At 37.9% G+C, this 24,144-nt stretch overlaps 3 protein-coding genes across 3 annotated transcripts in view; 2 read left to right on the top strand and 1 right to left on the bottom strand.

The window, feature by feature from the left end:
* LOC119411943 (serine/threonine-protein phosphatase 6 regulatory ankyrin repeat subunit C-like) overlaps positions 1-24,144 on the bottom strand; it is a 1,101,338-nt gene that overhangs the window by 85,897 nt on the left and 991,297 nt on the right. The gene's annotated exons all lie outside the window — the stretch shown is intronic.
* On the top strand, positions 238-16,647 carry dgkab (diacylglycerol kinase, alpha b). Its single transcript, XM_037678948.1, has 24 exons — positions 238-392; positions 867-948; positions 1,749-1,825; positions 3,725-3,869; positions 5,748-5,822; positions 5,921-5,970; positions 7,273-7,347; positions 8,854-8,970; positions 9,068-9,185; positions 9,321-9,409; positions 10,227-10,337; positions 11,047-11,145; positions 11,233-11,283; positions 11,780-11,853; positions 12,609-12,683; positions 12,773-12,858; positions 12,944-13,033; positions 13,131-13,291; positions 13,421-13,485; positions 13,656-13,746; positions 13,842-14,022; positions 14,158-14,278; positions 14,611-14,671; positions 16,533-16,647. Exons 2-24 carry the CDS (start codon positions 876-878, stop codon positions 16,611-16,613), a joined length of 2,166 nt encoding a protein of 721 aa, XP_037534876.1. The 5' UTR covers positions 238-392; positions 867-875; the 3' UTR covers positions 16,614-16,647.
* Positions 23,859-24,144, top strand: part of LOC119411950 (nuclear receptor subfamily 4 group A member 1-like) — a 9,790-nt gene continuing 9,504 nt past the window's right edge. Inside the window, exon 1 of the mRNA XM_037678921.1 lies at positions 23,859-23,873. The gene's annotated coding sequence lies outside the window, so the exon portion shown is untranslated. The remainder of the gene's footprint in view (positions 23,874-24,144) is intronic.

Consider the following 24,144-nt stretch of genomic DNA (forward strand, 5'->3'; position numbering starts at 1 on the left):
GCCTCTTTGAAACGATTTCCCCATAACCCTGCGGCTTGTTGATGTTTTTAGAGCTACGTGAATTCACATCCTGCACGTTATTCATTCACCCTGGTTGTATGTGCAGCAACTCCTCTTGTTGTTGTGCGCCTTTACGCACGGGCGGGGCGGTGCCACTAACAGTAATTATGTTGCTGAAAGCTCCTCCTCCCTTCAACCCTAATCCCTTTGGTTACAGCCGGTGTTAATACTGCGTCTGAAATGTATCCACGCGTAGCAGGCAGCAGCAGCCGCAGCCGCTAACACATCAGATGTCCCGGGCTGTCTCCATCTGCGTTTGTGGACACATTTGATCGAGGGGTCCAGCGTCAGTCCTTTTCCTGCCTGATCACCTGAGCAAAGAGACACGCGCGGTATGTCAACCTCTCAGTCTTCCACGTTTGGTATTATAATCCTCTCTGATGGATGATGGCTTTAATTGATGACGTGTTGCTGAATTACTCCTTTTGGGTCCTGGACTGATTTTTGCTCGTTGGTAGTTAAGCTGCAACTTGTTCATTTAATTACTCGTGGGCTGCCATTTGGCAACTTCTCAGCACCTCAGTTTCACTTTTAAGCCTCCAGTAATTTTTTTTTTATGTGCCCAAACATGTCAATAAAGCTAACAGAGTTAGTACAGTGCAGCCAGAAACCCAAAAATGTCAAAATTGTTCATGAATACAAGGGAAAGGGTGTATTCAGCCAACCACAGTTATGTGCAACTTTGGAATGAAGATGAACCAGTTTATGTGTGAAACGCTAAATCATAAGAGCCAAACTGTTGTTTCAGAAACTTTACTCAAAGCTTCACGTATCATCCTCGGCTTGTTTCTTTGTTTTTCCTGCAGCTGATCAGCATGGCCTCTTCTGAAGATACAGAAGGCTCCCTGACCTCTGTGGACTTTATCCAGCTGCAGCAATACATGGAAGGCGAGTCCTCTTTTTGAGTCTTTCATTCCAGGTGTCAAGTTGTGCAAATGTCCAAAACCAGAGATAAGGTGATCAGAATGATATGTGAACCAAACCAGTTTACACACGTAAATCTGTCGAACATCTGCAGTTCTGATCAGATTTCATGCATTGTCACATTACAATAAAGCAACCTGAGTCATTAAGTATGAACATCAGCATTTTACAATAAATAACACAAGAAGGTTGTTGTAATGAGTGAACCCTGAACCCAATGCTCAACAATAATATGTGGAGAATCCTCCTGCATTCTCACTAAAACATCAACTTTACAATGTTCTGATGGGACTGGAGTTAATGCAGAATTATGTGGACAAGCTGACAGGAAACAAAAAGTGGCCCATGGGCTAAAAATACTCTGTCCATTTAAAGGCTTTGAAAGAAATGAAATGGGTCTGTTGGCTTTTAGTGTTTGGGGGGAAGAGAGTATTTATATGTGGGATAATGGATGAGTAGATAATTACATGTTCATGTGCTCCGGTCTTGATGTGTGAAAGACACTGTTCTGTGTGTGTGTGTGTGCGTGTGTGTGTGTGTGTGTGTAAGCTCAGACCCAAACCCAGAGCTAAAGTTTAAAACACAGGACATCCATGCCCTCACTTTGAGATAATCCTTATGTTTTAGCACATTCTTAATGTGTTTTAATTTACAAATTGGTTCACTTAATTACATGATATTAGTCACATTTTAATTTATTTTTCATTCAAGTTAATTCTTTGACATTTCCAATAGTTTGGGGGATTTTTTTTTTTCTTCTGCAGAAAGCAATTTACGGGTCAAGGATGTTATGAAGGACTTCCATCCAGGAGGTCGTCTGGCCAAGCACACCCACGGAGAGGTAATTTTTACAAGCAATCTTTCAACTTAAAATTTTTGTCATTTCACAATTACATCCCATTTTGTTAAATAAATGCAAATCTGGAAGACTAATCAGCAAGTTTTTAAAGCCTCAGCTTCACCATGCTGCCATAAAAGAGTCATTATTACATGATTATAACTTATAACACTTTTGCATACACTGATCTAAATTTTAGTGTGATAGTAGCTGAGAGTCATCCCTAACACATACGCTGATCTCTTGCAAATCCCATGAGATCTATGTGTAAAACTTTGGCGTGCAAGGTATTTTTTAAACAACAATTTCACATTTTGTTAATGAATAATAAATAATTAATTAATGACTCCGTTAATATTGTTGAAATCTGTTGAAAGATTTGAGGAAATATTGGAAATTCTGTCTCATTTATTTGGAACAATAATGACAATCATAGACCAGTACCGCAGGGCCATAGAGATGGTGTGAGCAGGCTGGTGTAAAGCTATAAACAAGAGATCTACACCTATCTGCTCTTTCTGGACTTCATAAGTCTGGTCCTCTGGGCGGGTTCAAAAAACCAAAAACTGTAGAAACGTTTCATCTTTCATTCAAAAGTCTTCTTCAGTCTGAAGAGCTGTATTCAACTCAGTTTTATAAATAGCACCCTCTCATAGTGGATTAACCAGTTTGTTGACATTCAAAACCAGCTGTTCGCATGATCAAGGAGGACCATCAGCCTAACAATGAATCGTTAGCACACTGATGGCTGTTTGCTATTCACAGGGAGCTGAGTGAAACTAGCAATAACAGCTTTGTAAGAGGGGGACAGTTGAACACAGAGGCCTCCACCCCTGTTTAATGATGGATGGTTTCTTTTCACAAAGATGACCTCCTTTACTCCTCTATCAGACCACCATTCCTCTCTATCAAGGATGTGAACATCTTCATCCCTGAAAGAGTGACCTCTGGCCTGGAGATGAGTGTAGACCAGAGTTTTGGCCCGATGATGGTACTCTTCTGTGCTGGTCCATCCTTTTGGCCAGTGGCTGTTTGGTTTCCCCTAATGTGATGAGAGATGTGATGATGGGCTGAGTGATACTAGCAATAACAGCAATGTAAGAGGGGGACAGTTGGACTGAGGTCTCAGTGTCTGGTGGAGGACATTTGCAAACTGAGGTGTACCGCAAACCCACACAGACCAGTATTTGCAGTTTGACTCCCATCACCCTTTGGAGCACAAGTTAGGAGTCATCAGGACTCTGTACCACAGAGCAGACAGCAGGAGAAATTCCACACAAGACAGAGCAATGTGGATATTTTAACTGGGCCTTCCTGAAAGCAGAGAATAAACCCAAGCAGGACTCCAGCCAGCCATCAGGTGAAAAGGAGGAACCCAGACCAGTGGTCATTCCGTATGTTGCGGGAGGCCTCCGTGTTCAACTGTCCCCCTCTTACAATGCTGTTATTAGCATCACTCAGCCCCCTGTGAATAGCAAGCGGCCATCAGGGTACTAAGAATCCATTGTTAGGCTGATGGTCCTCCTTGATCATGTGAACAGCTAGTTTTGGTTGTCAGCAGCAAACTGGTTGATCCACTATGAGAATGTGCTATTTATAAGACTGAGCTGAATACAGCACCTCAGACTGAGGAAGTCTTTTGGATGAAAAATTAAACGTTTCTGCAAGTTGTTTTTTTTTTTTTACCTGTCCAGAGGACCTGACTTAACTTTTTTACAGATTAATTACAAACTCTTAACATATTTTTGTCATCCATATTGAGATTACCACTTTATTTTATTATTGCATTGATTTCCAATCTCTCTTTTTATTATTTTTGCTTTTAGGTAATTGTTCCTAAATTTCAGTCCCAGTAAAACAGAATGAGTGATCTTGTCTCTCACTGATCCTTTCTCTCCTCAGTGTCTCGACAGTGAGGGCTTCTGTCTCTTCCTGAAGACCTACCTCGAGGTGGAAGACTTCCCTGCAGATTTCTGCCAACGACTATTTGGCTATTTTCAACACACAGAGCAGGATGGGTCCACAGAAAGCCCCATGCCCAAAGGAGGTGATATATTTTAAATACCTGCAGTCATTTTACCTCACTCTGCAAAGTGAGTGTGTGGAAGAAAAGCAAGTTCTGTAGTCCTGCTTACGTAGGAGTGGGCGCCACGAGCCTTTGAGAAAGGAACCATGCAAAGACTTGTTTTTATCTTGTAAAGGTGCGCTACAGGAATGTAGCTTTGGAGACCTGGACCTGTTCTAAAAATAAAACTGTAGCTGGTGCCTGCCATAGAAATGCAAAGGAAGCATGCATTACATGGCTACACATTTCGCTGAAAGGACTTATGGTTATTAAACTCCCAAGTTGGTTTCTCAATACAATATACATATACCAATACAACTGAGAGTGACCTTCTTAGTTACCATGGTTGCATAATTCACCATACCATACCATGCCTTGCCATGCCTAACCATACCATTCCATGCCATGCCTAACCATGCCTTGCCATGCCTAACCATACCATTCCATGCCATGCTTTATACCATGCCATGCCATGCCATAACTTTATTTAAAAAGCTCTTTAAACAACATTAGGACCAAAGTGCTGTACAGTTACAGTCAATAAAACCGTCAGCAGTACATGTATGCAGTACAGTATGTACCATTACATAATAAAAACATTTATAAGCAAACCAAAAACAGCCTTATCCTCAAAACAAATAAAATCAATTAAATTAAATTTGTTAAAAATAAACAGAAATTAAATCAAATCAACATCTCAGTTGGTGTCAAAAGCCAAAGAGAAGAGATGGGTTTTAAGAAGTTATTGTCTGATGCTCAAAGGCAGGTCGTTCCACATTTTAGGAGCAGCGGCAGCGAAACACGATCCCCTCAAAGCTTTTGTTTTGTTTTTGGGACTCTCGGGAGCAGCTGGTCTGCTGACCTGAATGAACGGGATGGTGTGTAGTGGTGCATCCGCTCAGTGAGATAAGGACCATATAAAGCTGAACTTTGAAATGAATCCTAAAATGTACAGACTGCCAAAATATTTTCCCAAAATAAAAGCTTATAGGACTAAATGGGAAAGTCTTCAAATTCTATTAAAACTTTGAGCTCTATGAAATATTTCATGAATCACTGAATGGATTTTAATGAAACTCTCAGAAAGTAACTGTTAGAGGTGCCTCTAGCACTAAATATATTTTTGGTTCAACACAATTCAAGATGGCTGGATTTTTTTTAGTAACTTTGGACTAAACTTGTACATGGCAGTAGCTGAGAGTAATTCCCAAAACATACGTTTGAGTGCTAACAGATCACTAATTTTTTTGTTTCAAATTCAAGATGGCCACTACAGCTACCTTAGCAAATAATAAACATCCATTCCAATTCAGTTTATTTATATACTGTAGCACCAAGTCACAACAGAAGTCATCTCAGGGCACTGAACGGAGACATTCATAAAACAATAATTTAACATTATTTATCTGAGGAGCAGACTGCTTTGAATTTAACTCCATCACAGAACTCTCATCTTGAGCAAGCATGAAGGTGACAGTGGGAAGGAAAAACTCCCTCAACTCAGTCATTATTAAAGATATTCATTTAAACTTTGGTGTGGCAGTGCCGGTAGCTGACAGTAATCCTAAACACATAAATGCTAACAGGTTGTTGAGTTTGTTGTTTAAAATTCAAGATGCTCACTACAGCTACCTTAGCAAATTATAAACCTGCTATAACTCAGTCATTATTAAAGATATTAATTCAAACTTTGGCGTGTTAGTAGCTGGCAGTAATCCTAAACACATACTTTTAGTGCTAACGGGTGAATGAGTTTGTTGTTTGAAATTCAAGATGGCCACCATAGCTAAACGCATCACATGGAAAACCAGAATCCTCATCTTGAACTAAAATTTGTTCAAGTGATGTCTTTATTTTCAGACATGGTGTTTCTTCAGGACGTGTCCTGTTACTTCTCAGTGCTGGAGGAGGGACAGCCCCGGGAGAAGCTCGAATGTTGGTTTCCTTTTATCTTTTTCATCTCCGCACATCTCTGATGAATAATTCATCTCAAAAGGCTAGAAGTGACACTAACTGAGTTTGCTTGGTCCTAGTTACCTTCAAACTTTACGACAAAGATGGCAACGGACTCCTGGACAGCTCTGTGAGTTACTCTGAGTTTCAGGCAGGATAAATGAGACTTTTGTGCTTCAGTGGAAACAAAATGCTTCTAACTTAAAATACATCCAGTTTACAGCTTATGACATAATATTCCAATACAGAAATTAACCAATAAGGCAAAATTAAGCCTGCTCTTTAAATCTTGAATTACACTTTCAGATTATAGATTCAATTAATTTGTTTTGTTTTTACCACAAACATGATTCTTTTATGTCTAATCACATTTTTGTTTTGCATGTTCTGCTTGCAGCTTTTGGCTTTCTGGTCATCTAATCTTAAATCCTCTACGGGGTGCCGTTTTTAAAGTTACACAGTCAAAAATTAACAGCAGTATTATGGTTTATTTAGCCTTTATTAAGAAAAAAATAAGGTTTTGTTTTCAAAGTCATATTTTCACCATGTTATTCATACATTTGTAAATGTCATGGTTTCAAACTAAATATTTAATTTACAAGCTAAATATTTATTTTCAAAATTAAACATGTATTTCCAAGCTAAATATTTATTGTCCAAACTAAAGATTTAATTTCCAGACTAAATATTTAATTTCCAAACTAAACATATAATTTCTAAGCTAAACATTTAATTTCAAAAATAACTATTTAATTTGCTACCTAAATATTTAACTTTCACCTAAATATGTAACTTGCAAGCTAAATATTTAGCTTGCAGGTTAAATATTTAGTTAGCAAATTAAATGTTTAGCTTAGAAATTAAATATTTATTTATTATTTTTATTTTGTATTGCTTAAAGGTATTTTTAATCCTGCTGGGGTTTTTTATGTTATTTTTTTTAGCTTTTAAATTTTTTAGTCCTTTTTTTAGTCCATGTTTCATTCTATTCAGATATTTTTATTGTAGCACTTTGAGATTGTAAAATGTGAAGTGCAGTACAAATTGAATAAATTATTAGTATTATTTAGTTTGGAAATTAAATATTTTGCTTGGAAATTAAATATTTAATTTACACCTAAATATTTAATTTACTAATTAAATATTTCACTTGCAAGTCAAGTATTTAGTTTGTAAACTAAACATTTAGCTTGTAAATTAAATATTTAGTTTGGAACGATGACATTTATAAATGTATGAATAGCATGGCGATAATATGACTTAAAATAGCCTATTGTTTTTCTTATTAAAGGCTACATAAACCAAAATATTGCTGTTAATTTTTGACTGTGTAACTTTACAAACAGCACCTCATATCCTTCTGCAATCTAATGAACATTGTTATGATTAGATTAAATTCAAATTTACAAGAACCGTGTTGTTTCTCCTGCAGGAAGTGGATCGTATAATCACCCAGATGATGCGAGCTGCTGATTATCTGGGCTGGGACGTGACTGAACTCAGACCAGTATGAGCTTCATATTTCATTTTTATTTATTTTTAAGACTAATATATCATTACTGTTTAATATCTCGTAAACTACTGGACATATTTTAACGAAAGTTGACTTGTAGTCACTGAATGTACATCTATAACTGGTTAACATTTTTAGTCAACCTGACTCAAGGTGGCTGCCACAGGTGACCGATCTTAAAACCACAAAAATGACTATAACTCAATTAATTTTGCTGACACAGCTGAACTTTAGCGCAGTAGCAGCTGAGACAGATGCTCAACATAAATTTTGAGCACAAACAGATTGCACAAGATCTTAATATTGAACATCAACAATTTGGAGTCAACACTTTCTGTCTGTTAGCAAATTACCCCATGAAGCTCTGCAGAGATTTTTATGAAACTTTTAGAAATAAACTATAGATTGTACCTCTACATGTGATTAATGTTTGGAGTCAACCCAACTTAAATTGTCTTCCACAGACACAAGATCTAAGATGGAACAAAAATGGTTATAATTCAGTCAGATTTACAGATATTTAGCTGAAATTGGATGTGGTAGTAGCTGAAAGTCATCCCCAACATGTTCTCTAATCTTGGTTATGTGCCTTGTGATTTTCATGGTTTAATCAAACTTCATCATTTGTCAACATTTTTAATTTATTCATTCATTTAAAATAAACAAAATAAACAAAATTAATTCATCAAAAAGAAAAAAAAACATTGAATGAAAAGGGTGTAGAAAGAAGAAAACAATTCTTATAATAGAAGAAAAAAAATTGTTATAATATTATTAAATTAAAAACATTAATTTTTAATTAAAAAATTAAATTAAATTAAAAACATTCAAATTAAATTAAAACATTAAATGATCTTAATCTAAAACTGCAGCGTGAAAGGTGGCAGGCACTTTATCCTGGCTTTCAAGGAATGCCATCCTATTAATTGCTCGTACAATAGTCCCTCGCTACTTCACTGTTCGTTTATCACAGACTTGCTCTATCGTGGTTTTTCAAAATAAGATTGGACATGACGCACAACTGGCTGACTGATGGATGAGCCGCACGATCGGCGTGGAATTTTTATTTAAAATGAATTATTTTAAATTATTTAACACCTGCTGCACCTTTGTGCAGCCCATACTGCAGGATAAACTTCCTGCTGCAGCTGATCAGCTGTTCTCCGTGCAGAGCGGAGAAGTGGGCGTGGCCAAGAATGCTTGCAGGAGAGCAGCAGAGAGGGAAATGACACTCTGCTCTTTTACAGCAGTTAGAGTTTAGAAACGTTTAGAATATTGCAATAGTATGGGAAGGGTATATATATATATATATATATATATATATATATATATATATATATATATATATATATATATAAACTACTACTGACTACTTGTACTACTATGCCTACTTTGCAGTTTTTCACTTATTGCGGGGCTTCAGGGTACGGATCCCCGGCGATAAACGAGGGACTACTGTGTATTATGTCATTTTAAACGTGAGTTTTGGGGGTTTGACAGGTCCTCAAAGACATGATGACTGCCATCGATGTTGATGATAGTGGCACTGTCACTCTGGAGGAGTGGTTGAAGGGAGGCATGAACAATATCCCTTTACTTGTGCTGCTTGGACTGAAGGTATACCTACGCCCCCAAAACATCCACCGCAGAACATTTCACAAGTTTTGTTGTCGGCTACAAATTTTGGTTCCGTTTCTTTTCTTCCCTCCACCAGATGACGGAGAAGGATGGGCAGCACATCTGGAGGCTGAAGCATTTTAACAGGCCAACCTACTGCAATGTGTGTAGGAGCATGCTGCTCGGCCTGGGGAAGCAGGGACTCTGCTGCAACTGTAAGAGCTCAGCGCTGTCAGCAGGGGGCACTCCTGTCCCTCTGGGGCCACTTCCTGTCTTCTGACACTGTCAAAGCCTTTCTTATTATTTACTTCATTGTATCTTTTCCTCTTGCCTATTTTCTCTTCTCCCAGGTTGCAAGTACACCGTCCACAACCAGTGTGCCAACAACAATCCCGACACTTGCGCTCGCACCTTTGTCAAATCCAAACAGGAAACCGGTGTAAGGAACCCAACAATCACGTTTCATTTTCAGTTCCCTCAGCTGGTTTGGTTTTATTTCTGCTTTTCAGATTTACGGCGGCACTTACGAGCAAGTATAAGTTCTATGTTAAATGATGTCACAGATGTGTATAAGAAGACCCATTTATGTCACTTCTCCTGTTCTTTTTTTAACCCGCCAATGGCTAAACGACAATAAATACTTGAACGTCAGGGAACATTACAGTGCATTAGTGAGTAAGTGCATCCCATCAGTGTTTTTTAAGTGCAGATTACAGCTGGCACAGTCTGCTCCATGCATCTGGTAAATGTCCTAATTCTGCACAAGCACAGACAATGGTCTGCTCAATCTCCTTTTTCAGAATTTGACATCGGGGCCACAACTCACAGTTTTACATTTTGTAATGGAGCACAACAGACAGCTGGCCATGTGTTCTTCGCTGGAAGTGGATGTTTGAGCTCCATTATGCTTTGTGGATATTTTATCTGGAGATGCCCATCTGTCAAGCTGATGTTTACTGAAAAGACCATAAATCCGAGGCTGTCTGTGACCTCTGCAGCTGCTTTGGAGAAAAGTGGGATCTGTTCTGATTTTTTTTTTTTTAATAGTCCCAGACTAATCCAGAGGTGGTTGTTTTGGTTTGCCATAGTAAAGAACACTGCCCTAAAAAAATAGTCTTATTTTCACTATAAAGAAAAGTAAAATTGTCCAACATCAAAGGGATATGAGTAGAGTTGTCAGTACTGCATAGTAAAAGAAAAAAGCAACAGAATTGGTAGTAATGGTAGCATAACGCTTCTTTTTTTATGCGTTCCAGAAAGCCACTCATGACTGGATCAAGGCTGACTGTAACGCCAGCAAGTGTCAGGTCTGCTTCAAGAAGATCAAAACTTTAGGAGGGAGTCGTTGTGTGTGGTGCCAGGAAATGGTGAGGGTGGCCTTTTGGATAGTTACCCGTATTTTCTGGCGTATAGGTCGCTCCGGAGTATAAGTCGCATCAGTCAAAAAAAGCATCACGAAGAGGAAAAAAATACATAAGTCACTTCAGCGTATAAGTCGCATTTATTATGAGTCATCGCTGACCCGTCACATTTATTATGCATTTATTTAATGGTTATAACAACTCCATTTCACCTGGGTGGCGCGGTGCCATCCATCCATCACGGCCACCAGCTCGCCAGCGTTTCTTCGCCTGCACCAGCTGAGTGAGCACGGGAGGACTCGCTGTCGCAGTTCTTCGAAATTTAACAAGATTAACACTTATTTGCTTGCTTGACATTATAGCAAAGGTGTGTCTCAGTTTAACTTTTGCTTAATAAAGGCACTTTTATGGTCAAAACAGCTTCATTTTGCCTGCGCGGTGCCATCCATCCGTCTCGGCCATCGGCTCTCCAGCGTTCCTCCGCCTGCAACAGCTGAGTGAAGCGAGCGCGCATGGGAGGACTTGCTGTTGCAGTTTTTTTATTTTTATTTAAAGCGTCAGTCAAAAATTGCATTATGAATATGAAAAAAAAAGTATATAAGTCGCAGGACTGACAAATCTATGCAAAAAAACTGCAACTTATATGCCGGAAAATACGGTATGCACATAGCTAAACAGTGGACAACTTATTTGTGATCACTTGTTTCTTTTTAAGCGTCATGAAGAGTGCATCATTCGTGGTATACCAAAATGTGACTGTGGGCCACTGAGGGACCATATTTTGCCTCCATGGGCCATCTATACTGCTTCAAAGGTAACCGGAAAACAGTTTAAGAATGTCGTTAAATTTTAAGAACAGCGTTAGAGAACTGTCTGTTTGTTGGTTACCTTTGTGCAGAAGGAGGAGGACACCAAACTGCTGAATGTCACTCCGGATGGTCAAATCCTGCAGGTCTGTCCTCGCTGTATCAAACATTCCTACAATCACTTTAAAACCACATATTCACATGTCTGTGGCGTTGCTTTTGGGAGAGTTTTAGATTTTAATGAGAGACCCCCAGTGAGTGAACCAGAATGACCATAAACAGTTAATTTATGAAATTTTGTATCTGTTTAATGTGTTGTATGAAATAATGAATAGGTGTTTTTTTGGCACCGATATGTACTTACACTTTTACTCTTCTGCGGTGTTTATTATTGTTCTTTAGTTAGTAATTAGGCACTCCATGGAAAAAATTGGTAGTTTTATTCAATTATATGTAAAAAATATTTTTCTTTCCTTTTTTAACGAAACAAGTCCATAATTTTGATCTTTATATTTCAGCTATCGTGTATTAATTACCTGCATTTTCTAAATTAACATTACCTCATACCTAATGCTAACACATCTGTGTGTCTTTTGAAAAATTTTTTTGGTTGAAGCATATTAATCTGTTGTGTTTTACTAGATCGCTCCTGTCCCTGACACTCATCCTTTGCTGGTGTTTGTAAATCCTAAAAGTGGAGGGAATCAGGGTGAACGGTAAAAAAAAAAACAGTTTTACACCATAAACATGAAAAACTGATGAAGTTGCGTTAGCTATGTACACTGGGATATTTCAGAGATCTTTAGAAGAGGGATCCTGTGGTTAAGGTTTTGAACAATAATTATTTCTAGACAACTTCAGTTTAGATAAATAATTTATTCATGAGCTAATGAGTGGTGCCAAAACCAAAGTGGATTATTGCCATATTAAAAAACACTCAAGACTTTAATAGCCGTTCATGTAAACACTATTTTATAAATCTTTACATCATTGTGAGTTTTGCATTATATGGTTATTCTAGCAGAAAAAAAACATGATTATCCAGCAGAAAGTGTCCCAAGCTGCACAGAAAGTGCTACAGCTAGCTGCTGCTGCACCTATCTGCAATCAACTACAGAATTTAACGCAGTACGTAATCCTGTAATTTAGAATCGACAGTACGGGTTGATAAAACAGTGTTAACATAAACTGCTATGACGTTTTGTAGATTTTAGTTTTTTTTTTTGTTGTTGTTGGCAGTGATCCACTTTGCTTTTTGCCTGAGCTGACACTAGCTGTTAGCTCCTCGGGCCTGTCAAATTTAAACTTTCTTTCCACAAACGGAGGTCGTTCAAGGACAACAAATATAATATTAATTGTTCACAACAGAACTCGACTTTAAAGTATCCAATCTTTCATTTTAACTCTAGATACTGTGGCAAACATTTTTATATCTCAATTTATCTCCCAGTTGCCGCTTTTTTTTGTGCAGGGTGCTCAGGAAGTTTCAGGGTCTGCTGAATCCACGTCAGGTGTACAATTTGTCCAACGGAGGTCCTGCTCCAGGGTAAAGTACAAAAGAAACTTGCAGTTAAATGCTCACACCATTTAAGTGGTTTTTTTTTATCATTATTGATACCAACTCTGTTTTTATAGACTCCACTTCTTCAGAAATCTGCATCAGTACAGGATTTTGGTGTGTGGGGGAGACGGCACCGTTGGGTGGCTCCTGGATGCTATAGGTACGGAGCATCACTCTGAGTTTCAGAGGGGAGACTGAAATTACCATCATTAAAGTTAAATAAAATTAAATTCTTATGATCTCAGACAAAGCGGATCTCCAGGTTCGCCCTCCAGTTGCTGTTCTGCCCCTGGGCACTGGGAATGACATGGCTCGCTGTCTACGCTGGGGAGGAGGTGCAACAGTCAAACATTCCCTCTAACAACGTGTGCATACCTCGTTCAGTGAGCTTGTTACGGTACATTGTTGTTTTTTGTTGTAACCTCCTAAAAGGATACGAGGGGTCAGACCTGACAGAAATCATGAAGGAGATTGAAGTTAGTGAGTTGATCCCTTTGGATCGTTGGAGCATCCAGGTGATCCCAAACGACCCTCAGGAGGCAGGAGATCCTGTTCCTTATGAAATCATCAACAACTACTTCTCTATTGGAGTGGTGAGTCATCGATTCTGTGCGGAGGACACCACACATCATTATTTATTGTCTCCTTTAAACGCAAACAACTGCTGATGTCCACAGAGACGTGAATGATTTATTGTGAACGTTTGTGTGAACGTTGTGCAGGATGCGTCTATTGCTCATCGTTTTCACTCCATGAGAGAGAAACATCCCCAGAGGTTCAACAGCAGGTGAGGATTCACACAAAACGAGACACATTCGCCTTAATTATCATCATTTTCACCTTTATTTTGCATCAGAATGAGTCACAATTAAAACAGTTCTTAGCTGCATTTGACCTTTCATCATGAACGGTCAGTTGCTTTAAGCCTAACCTCTTCCTTGTTTTGTTGTATTCAAGGATGAAGAACAAATTTAGGTATTTGGAGTTTGCTACTTCTGAGTCCATCTCTGCCTCCTGCAAGAAGTTAAAAGAGTGTCTTGTTATTGAGGTTAGAGTTTCTCCTGCAGTCATCCAGCTGTTTTACCAAATAGACCAACTTGGGATTAATGTTCAGATGTTTTTTTTTTTTTAAAAATATGTCAGTGTTGTGGAAAACAGCTCAACTTGAACAACGTGTCTTTAGAGGGCATAGCTGTCCTCAACATTCCCAGCATGCATGGAGGCTCCAACCTCTGGGGCGAATCCAAGAAGTCCGATGGTCCGTCAGAGGCGGGGCCTAACCAGGTTATCACTGACCCCGAAGTTCTGAAAACAGTCCCACAAGGTGAGTCTCGAGTTTTTCTTTACTCTTATATATGGAGACAAAATAATAATAATATGCCTGGTTGTTTTTAAGATTGACCCAATCTTTAATAATCTCTTTAAGCTTGCCATCCCTGTGTGTATCTTTACTCCTCAGACATAAGCGATAAGCGTTTTGAGGTGGTGGGGCTGGAAGGAGTTTTAGAGATGGGCCAGATCTACACTAGAATGAAGAACGCCGGGCACAGACTGGCACAGACGTCTCAGATTTCCATCAGGTGCTGAGGTTTTGTTTCCAGCTGTAACAGAAAATGATCAAATGTGTGATCATTTTGATAAAAGACCCACAAATTTAACGAGAAATGATCAGACAATAATCAAAACAAATTATCTAAGGTTATTCTTACAAAGAATGCATTTGTTTGTTGACATAGTCCAAGTAATGGTTTTCATATTGATCTGAATTTATTTTTCTTGTTATCACACTTTGATTAATATGCGCAGTTCTTTTTGTGATAAGTGTTCTTGTCATTCGTATTCAGCACATTACGGTAATATTTTGCCGCGTCAGTGATAGAGTTATAAAACGCCCCGTTCTTGATTCATGCAGGACGACCAGAGCTTTGCCCATGCAGATTGATGGGGAGCCCTGGATGCAGCCTCCTTGTACTGTGAGTGTTATTAGTGTAGGAAAAGTTAAGAGTTATATAGATGTTTTGTATCTGGTTTATAGGATTCAATAAAGAGCAGCACAGTGCTGAACGTTTTCAGCTCGTGTGTTTTAACTGATCCAAGTCACAATGTTCAAATTTACTCAGTGGCAAATTTGAGCATGTTTAAGAACATTTACAAGTTTGTTCAGAGCTTCTGGTGTACATTTACTGAACTTGTGTTTGTCCATATTAATTTTGCACAGAGCTTTGACTTTATACACTTATCCACCGCAAGCATTTTGAAATATTTGCTCAAGGACATTTGTAATTCTTAATTTTATAAAATGGTTTTTGAACTAGCTGTGGACTCAACACAGCTGTAAGTACAAGTGAACAAGACGGTGACAAATAATTTGTTGACACATTCTTGATTTTTAACTAATTTCAGTTTTTTCTAAATGTAACTCTTATTATTTCTACTGAGAAATGCATGTCCTGCAGCATAAACCTGTTAAGAGTGATCAACAGTCATGTCAAAATTCAAACAAAACATCAAATTACAACAAACTGGATGTTATAATGGTTACAATGAAAAATTGTAAAATAATAGTTTAGATCTTTTGAAGGAGAAGGATGGGAGCATTATTTGGAAGAGTTATGAACAATTAATATCTTACCTGTTGGAGATAGCTCTTTGAAAAAACTTGTTTTCGAAATAAAACATTTAATTCTGACCATATTGACAAACTAAACAGCTAGTTCAGTAGAGCCAAGACCATTCATTCAATCTTTATTTATACAGATAAATCACATTGAGCCTTGAAGACTCATTTACAAGTGAGACCTGTTTAGACAGACAAAAAGTAATGAAAGTGACACGTGTATAGGATTTGGAGGCAAAAAATATTTCCTAACAGACTCTCACTCCTTGGCTGAGGAGAGAGAGCCTGAAATAAATAAAAAAAACACCCTGCACATAAGCACATAGTGACGCAGGCATTCTGCAGGGGAGGAGAGATGACAAGAGCAGTGAGCGTGTCCAAGGACACCTCAGAGGCACTGTAAGAGTTCTGATAAGAATTGAATAATCAGTCAGTTACCTCTGGTGAGATCCGTAAACACTCTCGAGGGATGCCGAGGTCAACCTAAAGGATTTCTGTTGTCTTAAAATTACTCGTATTAAAAAACAAAACAAAAAATATATTATGACTGTTCACGTGAATGCTCCCGGTATTTTAAAAACATTTACATCACTATCAGTTTTGAATAACATGGTATTCCAACAGAGATATTATAGTGTTCCTGCCAGAAGTGCACCAAGCTGTGCTGGAAGTGCTACAGCTAGTTGATGCAGGTGTTTTACCTGCAAAAAAATAAAAAATAAAATTCCAAGTAGGTGATTGTGTAAAGCAAAACTGACGGTGAAGTAAAAATTGATGGCATTAACATGAACCTTTATAAAATATTTAAGAAAGAAGATGGTCTAAGACAGCAACAATCCACTTTGGATCTTTGCTCCGCCTTGACCAATGATTTGCTCATAACTCTGGTCAAAAGTGAACTGTTTCTCCAACCTGAGGTCATGCAAGGAGCTATCTACAACAGGTAGGATATTAGTTGTTCATAACACTCACAGAACCTCACTTCTAATGACATGAACTATTGTTTTAACAGAAAAACTAGTCACGATTGTGTTTTCTTGTTAGCACATCTTATAACATTTATTTTGAAGTGGACACCTGAAAAATATATACGTTCCAAAAACAATTGGAACATTTCCCCGAACAAAAAGTGAAATGGCATTTACCCGAGTTAGGTCTTGTTAGAAACAGATTATAAATGCAGTTTTCTCTCTGATTTTGTTTTCAATTAATTTTAGATCCACATAACTCACAAGAACCAGGCTAACATGCTGATGGCTCCACCAACCAAAACATCGAGCTTCTTTCACCACAAGTAAAGAGTCCAGCACATCCTCGAGTCTGCAGAAGCGTTGCCACAGAGTATTTCAGTCCAATGTTGAATTTGTTGTTGTGTTTAATTGCATGTTTGTGTGTGTGTGTCCTTTGCATTTATCTTCTGCTTCATTGTTTAAAAAACTGTTCCAACACGTGGATGAAAAAAAATCTAAATCTTCAAACGTCTTCATTTTGATCGCTAGTAGTGTGTGCCAACTAAATGTGATCCAACATGTCTGTATGACAATAGACTTTACTTATATAGCACCTTTCTATCTTATCAAGATACTCAAAGGCTTTACAACAATCTGTGCCCTCATTTACCCATTCATGCAGCACTACTATTTCTGTACGAAGAATAACCAGTGCTTTATCACATTCATACACTAATGGGGTACACATGAGGGGTTCAGTGTCTTGCCCAGGGACACTTCAGCATGTGACTGCTGGTGGAATCGAACCCCCAACTCTTGCATCGGAGGATGACTGATCTAACCACTCAGCCACAGCCGCCCTGTATTAAAAAGCAAAACATGTGTCTACACATTAATTAGGATTTTATAAATTTGTGGTCTTCGTTGACATCACAGTTGTTTGTGGGTGAATCATGTTTAAAGTGTTTAACATAGTGTTTTGTTGATTTTTTTTCTTTGTCGATTAATGACATAAACCGTTCATCTTTTACGAGCAGCTTGTCCATGTTTGCGAGTGCATTTGAAAAAAAAAAGTTATTTGTATGAGGACTTTTTGAGCATCTCATATTTAGCTTATTTTTATGTTTTGAGGTTGCTTTTACAATTTTACCAACATTATAGTCAACATTGTTCTGCTATTTTTAGTGTGTTAAGAGGCTCTGAACTCAAGGTGTTAGGGAAATTTTGGTCAAAGGTTATGGATGATTTTAACTACTATGACTGAGAATGTTAACTCTGCCCATGAATCATATGTTTGGGTTAGGAGTAAGCTGAATGAGGAGCTGGACCATGTCTGTGAGCTTGACTGAACTGATAAATGTATAAAAACAAGCTTCACACATTGCCCGGGGCAGATTCTTGTGACTGGGCTTCATGTATATACTTCCTGTATATTTATGTAACCTGTCCTGAAAATCTGTCCTTGCAAGTAAAGAAATGGTTAGAAAATATTCTCCTTTCGTTGTGTGGCTCCTTTTGAGTAAGTGAGATAAAGCGAGAATATTTTTTCTCCAACATAAGGATAAAATTCTTCTTTATTGTAACATTATACACTTTTGTCGTACTGTCATTACAATGCTCTCCCTTTAATTAAATATTATTTCTGATGATGAAATCATGCCAAAATGTAGTTGTAAGCCCCCAAATTTTAAATGTTTTGTATATTTTTTTCAGTGAAGCCAATCTTGTGGTAGATTTTAGGGTACTTGTGTACATTTTAGTATTGGTGTGCTGTTTTGTCCTGAAGTCAAATTGTGTATTTGTCATTTGGATGTATCTTGACCATGTTGTATTCTCAAAAAAAAAAAAAAGTCATACAACGTCACATTGAAATGATGCATTATATTCTTATGTCAACCCAAAGTGGACTACATAGTTAAAGAAAAAGTAAAGAAAATTAATCTTTCATTGCCACTAAATTTTATTTTTGACTCTATAATTTGTCTTTGAGTCTTTTATTTAATATCATTGCTGAATGTTCAAGGTTCTTTATTGTCATTCGCATCAATGTGGTACATGAGGTGGAACAAAATTGTGTACTTGGTCCCAGTTACACCCAAAAATAGCAAAAATATGAAGTATAAAAATAAACAGTATACAAGAATCTAAGATTTACGCTAAACACTAATAATGTAAAATAATACCTTATATTAAGCAGCAGCCAGAACATGAGTCTGTTGTGAGCAGATGGGTATGAATACAGCAGCATAAAAGCGAGAGATCAGCAGCATGAATAATCAGCAGCACAGACAAGTCCCATATCACCAGTTAAAGTGGCATTACAGTGAATTTTTTTTTTCCCTTACAGTGATTTTCTTGGTTAGGGATTTATGAGTCTAACAGCTTCAGGGTAGAAGCTGTTCCTCAGTCTAGTATCTACACTTAATGTTCCGCAACCTTTGACTGTTCTGACTGATGATTCTGAATGTGATTAAACTGTATGGAGGAAGACTGAATACTGAAAGCAGGCAACATTTCTTTGAATGTTTTAACCAGAATAATGGACAGACATGTTTTTTTTTATTGAGTAGACAAAATCACTCCAAGGGCCAATCATTTCTTAAAGGAATGTATATCTCCCACCACCTTTATGCCAGAGTGAGACTGAGATCATCTTGATGAGAAGACACGTTTTGGTCAAACCTTACAAATAATTTGTGCCATCCACTGCATTATTTTGAGGTCTCTGTGTTTGCTCTTGGAGCATATGTTGAAATGACGCTCAGCTACTCCCTTTTCAAAATTTAGCTCAATATCTGTAAAATGCACTGATCTAGAGCCATTTTTAAATGGCTTTATCACATTGTAAAGATTGCAGACGATACAGCAGTGGTGGGATGCATCACAAACAATGAGTCCAGCTATAGGAAGGAGATGGAAAACCTGGAGAGCTGGTGCAGGAAGAACAACCTTCACATCGATGTGAAGAAGACGACGGAGATGGTCGTGGACTTCAGAAGGAAATGTCCCTAACCCTAACAAAAACGAATTGTAAAAAAAAAAAACTTCAAAGTATACTATTTGAATTATATTTTGTAGGTCTTGGCTACATCAGTGCACTGACTGGAGTATTTCTTTAGCAGTAAGCATGTTGTAGGCTTTACTTTGTGTGTTGCCCACTTAATGAATTTCTATAAAAGAGTCAGTGAAATCTTATTCCAAACGTGAGCTGTGATTTTTGGCCTGACCCGACCTGAAATTCGAGCCGGGTCAGGCCAAAATTATGTGCTTGATGGGCCGGCCGGGTCGGCCTTGGGCTTTTGATGCGGTTTTAATTGCGCATTTGGCCCTGCCTGCCCTTTGCTCTTATCACACATCTAAGGATTTGCAATTGACCCACAACAAGCTACATAATGGAGCTGGAAAGTATTAAACAAAAGCTAAAAACGGGAGAACTCACTCTGCAAAGCCAACAGAGTGAAACCTGCTGATGTGTGTCAGGTCAGGTGCACACTCAGGTCCAACCAATGGTTGAAAGAGGTAAAAAAAAAAGTTGCGTTAAGCTTCAGATGGACAACCGTATCATCGACCGCGTGCGTCCACTGACCAGCCGGTTGAAAGAGGTAAAACAAGTCGCGTTACGCTTTAAATAGACAACCGGATCTTTGGCCGTGCACGTCCCGCTCCACACCCTGCTGTCATCTGGGGTGAAGGAAGTTGCAGCATCTGAAGCTACAAAAGCCGAAGCGAGCAGCGCGTTCAGTTAAAATAACCTTGTTCTATATTTTTCCAAATAAATTTTATCTAAAAGTATTTTTGCTCTTCTGTATAATAGCTTATCTTTACAGTTGATTTTTTAAGGCTATTTGTTTTGTATGCTAATATCCACTTGGTGACTTGTTAATAAACAAAAAATCTTATCTCTTCCTTTTGTTACATTTTTAAAACTATCATGTCAACCTGATTTGCTTACAAACGCTGAATTTTAAAAAAAGTTGTTTTTTTGGGGGGGTTCAGGACTCTAATTACAGTTAATTAGTTGGGTCGAGTCGGGCTCGGACAAAATACCTACTACATGCTAGGGTCAAGCCAGGTCGGATTTTTTAGGCCCGAATGCAACTGAGCAAGAAGGCTAATCCAAAAATAACGAGGAAATAAAGAGATGACAGCAAAGGGTCGCTTAGAAGAAAACATCAAACAGAAACAAATGCCATAAAAAAAAAACTGCAGGCGATGGAAGAAACATGAGAGGGAACTGGAGTGTTTTGGTGCAGTTGTAAATGCCCCATTACAAACTTTAAAATGGCTCAAACTGACAGCACTTTTCAGATTTTTAATTGTAAAAACTTGTTTTTATCACCATGTGTTATTTTCTTTCGGCATCACAGTTACGCACTACTCTGTGTTGCTCTGACAGGAAATCCCAGTGGAAAAAGTTGATGGTTGAAACGTGACACAATGTGGAAAGTTCAAGAGGTAGAAAGAATACTTTTTCAAGGCACTGTAAGAAAAGTATATTGTTAAATATTTATCATGCAGGTCTATGTTTTATGGTAAACTAATGGCATTTTGAAACATTCATGTAGTAAAGTAAATTTGGCTATAGTTACATGATCCCTTTTACTAAACCATGTGATACTCCTAATTAGCAGCTGCAATGTTGTGAACGTGTATGTGTGTGTTCTAATGTGACGGAAAGTGAAAAGGATAAAACGATCATGTGTCCAGTTTGTTACTTATGTTCATACTTAAAAGAGCATCAGGCTCGAACCCTTTAGCTCTCATGTAACTTCAGGCTGCCTGAGCAGGTGTCTGAGGACACCGCTTTCTTTCTTCACGCAAGCTGACCGGAACACAAATATTCCCTGAGAGACACAAAGACATGTTGGTTTGTCTGGTTGTTGTGGAGATGTTATGTCATAAGGGGTATTAGAGAAGGCCTCAACTAATGATGACAAATGGACATCGGCAGCTGTGGCGGTGGCATCCATAGTGCGAATTCTGCGATGATGACATGTCAGCGCTGAGTGCATCTCCTGACTCCATGTGGTTAGCTGTCATATTTTGAATCAGAGTAGGGATTTTTACTTTTATTACATTTCACTTAAAACATTAAGGCTCACTTTAAGACTCCCCTTTTCCTCCAAGTTAGAATCCTGACTCTGAAAATCAAATATTCGTCACTAGTACTGACAAAAATCCAACATGGCTACATGAAACATGCAGTAATTACCTTTTTATTTAACTTTTACCTTTTGGTATTTCATTAAATCTGTTTATCACATAATAGTCCTTTACATCCTCCGTTAGGAAATATGTTGCTACAGTATTTGAATATAGAACATGGAGAAATGCATCATTATCACATTGACGGAGCACAACAGTGAGCAACTCCCATTAGTTATCCAACTAACAAATGAAGCATGATGGGTATGGCAACACTTCAACTTCTGAGGTAAACGAAAGGTAGCATAATAATTACCAGCTGTAGAGTAAGGGTTAGTTAAACCACAGATTGAGTATCTAGACCTCAGACAAGATAACCTGGAAGTTGAAACTGGAATGCAGCCACCCTTCCTTGTAGGCTAGTCCTGCCCTCAACACGTAAACAGTAAAACAATTAAAGCACACCTTGGAATATTTTTTAAGGTGTTGACTTTTGTTGTTCTTGTTTTTCTGCGTCTTGAAATATTATTTTTTCTACAACAGTACATAATTAGTTAATTCTTGATTAAAATAAAGGTCAGTGGCACCATGATTGTGTGTAGAAGAGGATAGGCAGAACTTAAAGTGTACCTAGTGCTCCTGGTTCTCCCTCATGTTTTGACTTAAAACATGACAGAAGCATGTGTTTATTCATTCTAATGTTACTTTTCATAGATTAAAAAATATATATTTGGCACCCCCACTGCCCATCTTTGAGTCAGTTCAGTCAAGTTGTTGCCTTTTTACTCTGATATCTGTGGCGATGACAATACAATATATGCAAGTATATGAAGCTTTAAAAGTGTATAGTGTTTTTTTACTGGCTATGAATCAAACAGGATAGAGTAAGAACATGGAAATTATGCTATTTAGGAGCGCAAGATACACAAATGTTTTTAAAAGTGGTGAAATACTGTAAATCCATTCATGCTGATCTTGTTGATATCATAAGTTGATTTTTTGGGGACGTTGGAATAAACATGGCCTAAAAGTACAAGTTATTTATAGTCTACGTCTGGTTTGTATTTAAAAAAAAAACATGGGATTTTGCTTTATTCACAACACCTTACAATGTGAATTGTCTCTTTAATTGTCTTTTTTTCCATTCATTCAACCCTTATTTAGACAGGTAAATCCCATTGAACCTTGACAACTCATTTACAAGAGAGACCTGATTCCAGCAAAGAATGATGACAACAATGGACAACAGCGACAACAACAAATATAAAAAGGCATACAGATTTTTTATTTATTTTTTAACAAATAGGATGGCCAAAATAAGTAACTAAAACAGCTAGATTTCATTACACACATTTTAATCCTCTTTTATCATATAATCAGGTATGGGTGGTAACAGATGGTCTGCAGTATAATATCTGCAGTCTGTATGTGATGCAAGGTTTAAAGCAACGTAAAACATTTATTTAAACCAGTGTAAAAAAAACCCCTGAAGTTTAAGTTGATTTTGATGGTTGAAATCTAGCCTGGAATAGGCCTCAGTCTGACCCGCAGATAGCTCGTGGGGCCTTCTTTCTGATTCTCCACCCTGCAACATTTGAGATCATTGCCAGTGCAGGTAAGATACTGACCACTTGTAGCCTCTCCATAGGATCTTGCTGTAAAGAATCCAAATCAGCTGACCCAGATAAAATTATTTTAACAAACAAAAACTGTTAGACAGATTTTTGAAAAACAATAATTAAAATGGGCATGTTGGGTTTTAATTCTGTCATTTTAAAATGCTTAATATTGACTCTAAATTATAATATATTATAATAAAATAAAAAATAATGTAAAATTCTGTATATATAAAAACATAATGTTTACTGTAATGTGTTGCTTTTTTAAAATATGTTAATAAAGTAATAACTTGCAAGGTCAATTCACGAACTAGCTCGTGTTGAAGTTAAACTGGTGGAACAGAAAAAGACACGAACCAAAATACTTTTTGTAATCCCGTGATACCACGCCTTACTACTTCAAACATGCACCAGATTCATATTTCCAATAAATTTAAACGTCTGCGCCTCCAAACTCGAGCTATTTTTAGTCTTTTTCATTCATAATAGCCCCACGTGAACGCCGCGGGCTATAATAAGAACAACGTATACGCTCCGCTTTTGCGTCAATGGAATTCCGTGCTTGCGTCACACGGAAGAACGTCAGCGCGTCATGCGCGACGCTGATTGGCTCCCTGACCCGGAACGGATCACCCCTCCTTCACCATATTTGGGCACAGACCCGCCCTTTTGTCGACAAAACCAGCAGCTTATGGAGCGGGCTGCGTTGGTCTGATCCAGAGTGTGTATGAGCGTGGCCGAGTGGGTGTGTGTGTGCTGACAGCAGCTGGAAGAGGTGAGTTGACCTGTCTCCGGCTTGGAGTTAATAAAAACGCTTCAGGATCCGGATATTCACATCAAACAGGTGAGTGAAGGTTGACTTGTTTAGCCACATGATCATGTTTGTACTTTCATCTGTCTCGAAGTAACCTCCAAAGAAACTCAATGCAAAATTAGATATCTTTGTGTATTTAGGAATGGTTTAAAATACTTTTAGAGGGTTTTAAGAAAGTTTGAGCATGTTTGCATATTTTTAAGGTATTTTACTCTCTCTTTAAACTTTATTCTCAAATATCTATTACTTGCAAACTACACAGTAAAATTTCCAGAGTAAAATTTACTCAATTTGAAAAAAA

The sequence above is a fragment of the Nematolebias whitei genome, chromosome 7 (assembly GCF_014905685.2).
Source record: "Nematolebias whitei isolate Nwh7 chromosome 7, NemWhi1, whole genome shotgun sequence".
In the NCBI taxonomy this organism is placed as follows: domain Eukaryota; kingdom Metazoa; phylum Chordata; class Actinopteri; order Cyprinodontiformes; family Rivulidae; genus Nematolebias; species Nematolebias whitei.